Genomic DNA, 8,053 nt, shown 5'->3' on the forward strand with positions numbered 1-8,053 from the left:
GTTACATGCTGAGTAATAACCAGTTTGACTGTCTAGGTAAGCCATGCTGTCTTGTATATATTATATATATTGCATTACAACATTTGATAAAATTACTCATTCTTTTACTCTTTATTAAAGTTGTATAACTTCTGTTTTAGTAGTAAATATCTCATTAAAGAGCATCCTATTGAATGTTTTTTTATTTGTTATGATCTAATAAAGATATAGATGAATGTGCAACACAGAAACTATGCAATGGCACCTGTTTTAACACTCCAGGGTCATACAATTGTTCTTGTCCAGTTGGATATAAACTACAGAATGATAAGAAAACCTGTCAAGGTATTTATGTCTGTATATATAAATATATATATAAATAGATAAATATATATATATATATATATATATATATATATATATATATGCGTGTGTATGTATTTGTAAAATTCATAATTTTAATTCATATTATACATATTGCTTAGCCATATTACAAAAAAAAATCTTCTTGCAAATTACATTTTTGTGTTCATTCTTTTCTACAAATAATAAGCTTACTAAAATCTGATGCATATTTATCAATTCTATTAAGAACATATTGTACTATTTTTATTAAACTTGCAATTTAAAACTTGAGATGCTTAAACTTATTTTAGAATGTGATGCCTATCACTGGGGAGAGAACTGTGCCACAGATTGTAACTGCAGCACAAGAGGTACATCAAGATGTGACCCCACGCAAGGATGTCAGTGTAAAGCTGGCTGGGCAGGAACTTGGTGCCAGGATGATATTGATGAATGCTCAAGTCTTGTACCACCATGTCCTGTAACATCAAGTTGTGTCAACACATTTGGCTCTTTTTATTGCCAGTGTAAAGAGGGATATTCATTTGTTAACAATACTTGTACAGGTAGTTATATTTTGTTTATTTATGTGTTCAGGTATTTTAGTTTTGTTATTATTGTAGTAGTTTTATTTATGTTGCAGATTTTTATTGCAGATTTTTTTTTGTAAATCATGTGTGTTGTTCAACACATAAAAACTTATATTTAAACATATAAATCTGTTATTAGATATCAATGAATGTTTGAGTTCCCCATGTGACCAGATCTGCACTAACACACAAGGCAGCTTCCAGTGCTCTTGTTATTCTCAAGGTTTTATTTTTAATGGAACACAATGCAATGGTAGATATATTTGCTTTCATACTTTAATAATTTTAATTTTTTAGCGCAATTTCCATTCTGGAGAATTGCGTTTATTAACCCGTCATTTCTGGATGTATGAATGAATGAATGAATGGATGGATGGATGTGTGTCCGCAGCTTTAAGTCGTATCTCCTCCTCAACGAAGCAATATCGAGGACTAGTTTCAAAAGCAATTATGTTAAGCAAGTTACGAGGATGAACATAGGCCAAAACAATTCCGGGTTTCTTCCATGGGTTTCCCCGAAAAGCCAAAAAACCTCGAAAAAATGCAGTTTTTGGCCCATATCTCGGCAACCAGACGACTTAGCGACTTGAAACATGTACCAATCGATTCCTGCCATAATTTAGAACAATATTGTCGAAGAAAGTTTTCAAAAATATCATTTCGATCGGTCACAAATTTTTTTTTTAATTAATTAAAATTTGGACCGAATTAGTAGGCATTTTTATCCAACCACACCACACGCGTCATCACGTTCAATAGCTGCGCCATCACGTTCAATGGCTGCGACATCATGTGCGGTAGCTTGGCGCGCAATGGTTTTTGTCATGTAAATCTATTGTAAATAAAACATGTAAAATACTGAAAAAAAAATTAATAAAAAACGTTTTAATAACTAACCAATGGTTTTACTAACCCTGCTCTTGATTTACGCTACGACAGAGCTATTTTTAGATAACATAAGGAAATTGCGCTTAAATGTCACTAGACTTTTTAATTAACTTGTTTATTACAAAATGTTCAGTTTACATAAAAAGGTACACTAAAATTTTGATTTAACTTTTGTAATATATTTTCTAATTTAATTCTTTATTTTCAATAGATATAAATGAATGTGCTGTAAAAGAGTTAAATAAATGTGACCAGGAATGTCGAAACACACTTGGTGGATTTGCTTGTGAATGTTACGAAGGATATGAATTAAATGGAACAACTGGAAATACTTGTATTAAGTTTTCAATATATTATACAACTTTTTAAAATTTAAATTGTTTATAATTATTTATCATTGCAAATTCATTTACATGTATACATAATTGTAGTAAAAAATAACATTTTTTAGTAAAAAATAACATTTTGCTTGCCAGATCATGTAATGTTAACAGATATTACATTTTTAAAATCATCTTTAATATGATAATAAAGTATTATTCTTATAATTTGTTGTAAAGAAATTGACATGTAGAAATTGTTTGGTAAAATTTAAGTTAGCAGCCTAAATCAGAAGTGTCCTGCATCAAACAGCTGTCAACAGTTGTGTGTACTAGTAAATAATACCCAGATCTGTTCATGTTTTTCTGGATACAGCATGATTAATAATTCCTGTGTTGGTATGTTCTTTTCTTTGCTTCCTTTGTTTTTAAAAATGTAAAATGTACTACTATAAACTGATGATTGTTCGGGTATTGTACTAATATGTATAGAATTGTTTAAAAAAGTGGAAATGTTATTTCTAAACTTTACGAAATTCAAGTGAACAAGGAACTACATGAGCTTCTGTTATTTGTTGTTTTTTTTTTATATATAAATGAATGTGAAAATAACCCTTGTGTTGGTGGTGAATGTATCAATAGTAATGGATTATTTTCATGTTCCTGCCAAAACAAGACAGAACTTTTAGAAGACAAAAAAACTTGCAGAGGTAAATTGAGTTATTTGGTGATTCATTTGTACTGCTTAATCAAAAATTTCAAGGCATGGTATTTTGTATTTATCATTACTAATAATGATGTTATAAAAAGCATTGCCTGTTTCATTTTATCTCTACAGCTTGCCAATATGGCTTCTATGGCCCCAACTGTGCTGAAAATTGTACCTGCAACACTACCAACACCAAACCACAAATCTGTTTTATTGAAAATGGAAATTGTGATTGTTTAAAAGGCTGGTCTGGTCCAGACTGCAGTACTGATATTGATGAATGTAGTACAAGTGATGTATGTTCAGTCAATGCCGAAATGCCGAGTGTGTCAACGCACCTGGTTCTTATAGATGTGTCTGCAAAATTGGCTTCTATAGTTCCACTACTGGCTGTTTGTGTAAGTTAAAATGTATCTACTTTTACTGTTTTATTGTTTGTAGACAAAATGCAAATTACAAGTCTTTTTATGCAAAAAAATGAAGTCAGCAGCTATGAATACAATAAGTAAAGTATTATATACCCCGATTAAAAAATGCAAACTCTTGTTGAAATAATAGTTATTAATAAATACATTTTGTAATTTTTTTGGGCACACTTTTTGAGGTGCCTTGAAGTTTAAAAAAAAAACAGAATGACTTAGATAGCCCTAACACTTATTAATATTTCCTACACAATGAGTATCTGACCTCAATCTGTTCAGTTTAGTGGTATCATTTTTCATTTAACATTCTTCCATTTCATTCAGACATTTCTGTTTTTTGTCAAATGACCATAGCTCGATATAAGCGATTACTCATTATTTTTCTGCTTTCATTTTTATAAAATAGTACAGAGTGTGATATTCCTTACAAGTGGTGGTCTACATTTTATTTTAGCATGTGATGAGAACCACTATGGCCAGGACTGTAAGAAGACTTGTGCATGTGTAAAAGACAACAGCAATAACTGCAATGCTGTCAATGGAACTTGCACATGTAAACCAGGCTGGACTGGCTCTAACTGTGAAACAGATATAGACGAGTGTTTGAACACCAGCTACTGCCCAGATGTACATGAGAGTTGTACTAATTTGAATGGATCTGCAGAGTGTAGATGTGATCCAGGTTATCAAAGAGTTGATGGATCTGACTGCCAAGGTGTGTACTAACAAGTAAAATGTCAAAAATTCTTAGCTAGTCTCTGGATATAAGCCTACACTACAACATGTCATTAGAATTAAGTAAGAAAGTGAAAAATTCAAGCAATCAATGATATGTTGTCACAAAAATTAAAATTCACTACATTTTATCAACTTTTATCTCAAACTTCTGTTGTTTTAAAGCACCACTTTATTTTCAATTAATTATTACTTATGAAATATAATTATACTTAATCCATACATTATTGTTCCCCGAATTTTCCGGATTGTTTGTCTGATTTTGAAAAAAAAATTATACAAGATTCTTTATATAGGAATCACCAACTCTTGGACAGTTATAATGGATCAAATGAAATGGTTTTTTTTAAAAATAAAAATAATATAAAATTTGAGGGTGTTACTGTAAAAACAAATTTTAAATATTTTTAACCATAGATTTTAAAAGAGATGCATGTGTTTTACGTTAATAAGTAGTTACAAGCAACTAAAATATAAGTAACAACCTTCAAATATTTTCAGCAAAATCTCTGAATTTCTAAATGTACTAAATGACAAAATCTGTGTTATATGGTCATAATGTTCTGTTTTCAGACAGAGATGAATGTCTAGATCCCACCTACTCTTGTGATGAGAGAAAACAATGTAAAAACACACAAGGCTCATATGATTGTGTATGTAAACAAGGTTATCTATTTGTCAACAATACGAAGCCCTGTAAAGGTTAGTTTTAACCTTTTTCAAAAAATTGCATTTACATGCATAATTTGAGGGGTAAACACTTGAAATGATTTATTTATCCAAAAAAAGTTTATTATTACTTAATGAATAATTTATATAATCTTATTTTAATTGTTTGTATATTATCACATTATCTTATATCTTCTTCAGTGAATTTTCGCAGTTTCCCAATGCAGCTGAGATTGAATATTGTACCTGATGCAAATGTTTTTATTTACAACACAAAACAGTTTATCTCTCTTAAATTAAATATTGAAGATAGTGTAAGACTGTTTATAATGTTTTATTGTTATTTCTTGTAAAATATTACACTAAATACATATGTGGTCTTCCATTAATGAAGGTCCAATTATTGTATCATTACCACTACTAACACATCTTTCCTACTATACCATTAAATGTCACAAGAAGCTAGACACTGCCCCTAAAGTTTAATCACACTTCAGCAGCAACTACCCCCCCTCATCCCCACCACTTCAAATAGGCAATAAAAATTATAATTGTTTTAATTTTGTTTTTTTAATGACACATTTTTGTCTTTTGAAATTGTGTTTTGTTTTGTAAAATTATTCCATGAGCTTTGCCATTAACAAGATCATTGATAACTTTTTATAATACAAATTAAAGGCAAAAAAACTGCTAAAATTCCATTTCAAAATTTAAGTGTTCAAAATGCAAAAGTATAATGTCAAACTTTCTGAACCCTTCCCCATGCATTCTTCTTCATCGCACATATTCATCAAGTCTGACCATCCCCACCCTTATATTCATAAATGTGTTTTATTTATGGACCTCCTGTATGCTAGAAAAGTATTATAAACATTATATTATTTAAAATAAATAAAACTATTTCAGTTAAACAAGTTAGGTGGAAATAAAGTGGGAAAAGAAATTCTTCCATTTGTGATTTCAAAGTTCACGTAAGTATAATAATATCAACTGTAATGTTGAATGAACACTTTCCAAACCTATCTGTGTCAATAATAATAAACCCACCATATTCTCGCATTCTTTTTATTTTTATTCTCTGATGAGCACTTGATGCTATACAAAAACTGAACTTGTCAACAATACAAAGTGTATAGTCATTTCACTTTAGTTTGATAATAATCTAGAAAATCATCATAATACTAATTCAAATTTTTTTTACCGATTATGATTTTTTAATCATTTACAGGGATGGATCTGTCATAGTTCATACAGCCATTGTGGTAGACCTGACTTATACCAGCACTCCTGCTTATTCTGCATCCATGTATGCCATCAGTTTAAAAAATAATCAAAATATAACTGTGGGTTATAGAAATCATGAATGTTTTAGTACTAAACCAATCAAGTGAGTTATAAGTTTAAATTAAAAATAATGCAACTGTTCTGTTATACAGCTAAATAAATAATCAAAATATAACTGTTGGTTCTGACATCATAGAAATCTTGAATGTTTTAGTACAAAACCAATCAAGTGAGTTATAATTTCAAATTATAAATAAAATAGTTGAAGCCTTCAAATAATGTCAGCTTGTCTTTACTGTTCTGTTACACAGCTAGATGATTTATTAATAAAATATTTTACTGATATGTTTTTTTCTAGTAGCATTAGGCTGTTTTTAATCCACCTACCATTCATAATATAAACAATATATATCTGCATTATTAATATAGTTCACATAAAAAAAAGTTATGATTCTCAGTATGTGAAGGGAATGTGTGGTCAGCACTTTCCCCAGTAGCCTTTACTTTCCTTAACATAAGTTAGTTACCAATGAGAGCTGGGTAGACTAAGAGAAGTTCTACTGCCTGGGACCCAATTCAAACTCGAGACTTATGGGTTAGCAGTCTAGCACTCTACTGCTTAGGACACGTAGTCCCCCAGTTCACATAGTAACCAATCTTAATAATTCCTGAAAATATTTTCAATTGCATATACCTACCTACCTCAAACAAAATATTTTTATCATCTGTTTATTTTCTTCAGTTTCTGCTAATTCTTGTGTTAATTAATAGTTCCAGACAATACTTGTGATCTGTACACTCAGTTATCTCAATCATGTTCATCCAATGAAAATTGTTACGAAAATAATCAGAATCTTACACAGTGTAAGACAATTATAAAAGATACAGGTATTTCAAAAAATTGACAATATATTTTTATTTAAATAACTTTATTTAGCTATTTTTGTCTGTAGGCAAATCAAAATGTGCTAATTTTATATTTGATGTAATTTCTTTATTAACAGACAGGTTGGCCTTAATTCTAGGACTTTCAATTGGAATTGGTGTGTTTATCATCATTGTTGTGGTTATTGCTGTTTATGTTATTGTTCATCAAAAGCAGTTAACTAAATACCATCTATATTCAAAGTCTATTAATGAGTAAGTACTTACATTTACTTTTTATTATTAAATCCTGTCAGTGATTATAAAGTAATTGGGATCATTCAGTCAAAAAATTACTAGGCTAAAGACTAGCACTGGACAGAGATGCCTGGATATCTCTTGTCAGTGGCATTTGTCCCAGGAGTGGTGACAGGCCAACCTAATCTAATCTTTGAAAATTATTTCGATAAAAATTCACAATTTTGTTTATTCGTTTTATTTAACTCTGGTGGCTTTTTTAAATAAATATATATTTTACTTAGAGCTTAAAATTTTAAAGGTAAAGAATTTTTTATTTTCAGGTGTGTTTTTTAATCTACATTGTCTAGTACTTACATTCACTCAAAATGTATGTATTTTAATATACTTTGCCTGGTGTATTTTTTAACATTTAAAATAATATGTACTTACTTTTAGTAATAGACAGCGTACAAGGGAAGACTCAAGTTATCAGTCCATGGAACTACCCCCTGTGATGGCAAGTGATCCAGTGGCTAAATGTTTAAAGTTTAAGAAAGTCCTTTCTCCTTTTAGTGAAGCTATATACAATGAAAACATTATGTACTGACATATCAGCAAACCATTTCTTTTGCTTTTAAAAACCTTAGAATATTACCAAAACAATTTTGGAACATAATAAATCCTAAATGTAAACTTAAAATGTTTTTCTTAGTAAAAAAAATTGTATAATTAATTTTATGATTTTTCAGTGAAAGTTACTATATCTCCTTGATATTATGTTAAAATTAGATTACTAGTTGCAAAAAATGTTTCACTAACCACATTATAGCCTTTGCCATTTCCATTCATTAACCGAACCTTATGATTATCTTATATTTCGGATTAGGTTTAATGTTAATAATATGTTTAGAATTAATATATAAATTATAATAACTTGTAAATCGTAATTATTGTTGGTTAGTAATTGAGTATACTTTATGAAAATATTATATGTAATAATATTTAGCA

At 29.5% G+C, this 8,053-nt stretch overlaps 2 protein-coding genes across 2 annotated transcripts; both read left to right on the forward strand.

The window, feature by feature from the left end:
• Nucleotides 1-5: 5 nt before the first annotated feature.
• On the forward strand, nucleotides 6-3,120 carry LOC131955458 (latent-transforming growth factor beta-binding protein 1-like). Its single transcript, XM_059319596.1, has 8 exons — nucleotides 6-36; nucleotides 205-324; nucleotides 636-890; nucleotides 1,054-1,167; nucleotides 2,014-2,136; nucleotides 2,399-2,521; nucleotides 2,799-2,832; nucleotides 2,961-3,120. The coding sequence occupies exons 1-8, from the start codon at nucleotides 6-8 to the stop codon at nucleotides 2,995-2,997; spliced, it is 837 nt and encodes a 278-aa protein (XP_059175579.1). The 3' UTR covers nucleotides 2,998-3,120.
• A 9-nt stretch (nucleotides 3,121-3,129) lies between these two features.
• On the forward strand, nucleotides 3,130-7,654 carry LOC131955459 (fibulin-5-like). The gene is made up of 9 exons (XM_059319597.1): nucleotides 3,130-3,229; nucleotides 3,708-3,968; nucleotides 4,562-4,690; nucleotides 4,859-4,971; nucleotides 5,564-5,628; nucleotides 5,886-6,044; nucleotides 6,713-6,829; nucleotides 6,946-7,081; nucleotides 7,502-7,654. The coding sequence occupies exons 1-7, from the start codon at nucleotides 3,130-3,132 to the stop codon at nucleotides 6,729-6,731; spliced, it is 846 nt and encodes a 281-aa protein (XP_059175580.1). The 3' UTR covers nucleotides 6,732-6,829; nucleotides 6,946-7,081; nucleotides 7,502-7,654.
• The last annotated feature ends 399 nt before the right edge of the window (nucleotides 7,655-8,053 follow it).

Source organism: Physella acuta, unplaced genomic scaffold, assembly GCF_028476545.2.
Source record: "Physella acuta isolate Inbredline_101_S28 unplaced genomic scaffold, ASM2847654v3 ptg001067l, whole genome shotgun sequence".
In the NCBI taxonomy this organism is placed as follows: Eukaryota; Metazoa; Mollusca; class Gastropoda; family Physidae; genus Physella; species Physella acuta.

Coding starts and splice junctions, on each gene's coding strand:
- LOC131955458 (XM_059319596.1), top strand. CDS start 6: ATGCTGAGTAATAACCAGTTTGACTGTCTAG. Junction 1,168..2,013: donor TAATGGAACACAATGCAATG/GTAGATATATTT, acceptor TATTTTCAATAG/ATATAAATGAATGTGCTGTA. Junction 2,833..2,960: donor AGACAAAAAAACTTGCAGAG/GTAAATTGAGTT, acceptor TTATCTCTACAG/CTTGCCAATATGGCTTCTAT.
- LOC131955459 (XM_059319597.1), top strand. CDS start 3,130: ATGTTCAGTCAATGCCGAAATGCCGAGTGTGTCAACGCACCTGGTTCT. Junction 4,691..4,858: donor CAATACGAAGCCCTGTAAAG/GTTAGTTTTAAC, acceptor TATCTTCTTCAG/TGAATTTTCGCAGTTTCCCA. Junction 5,629..5,885: donor TTTGTGATTTCAAAGTTCAC/GTAAGTATAATA, acceptor AATCATTTACAG/GGATGGATCTGTCATAGTTC.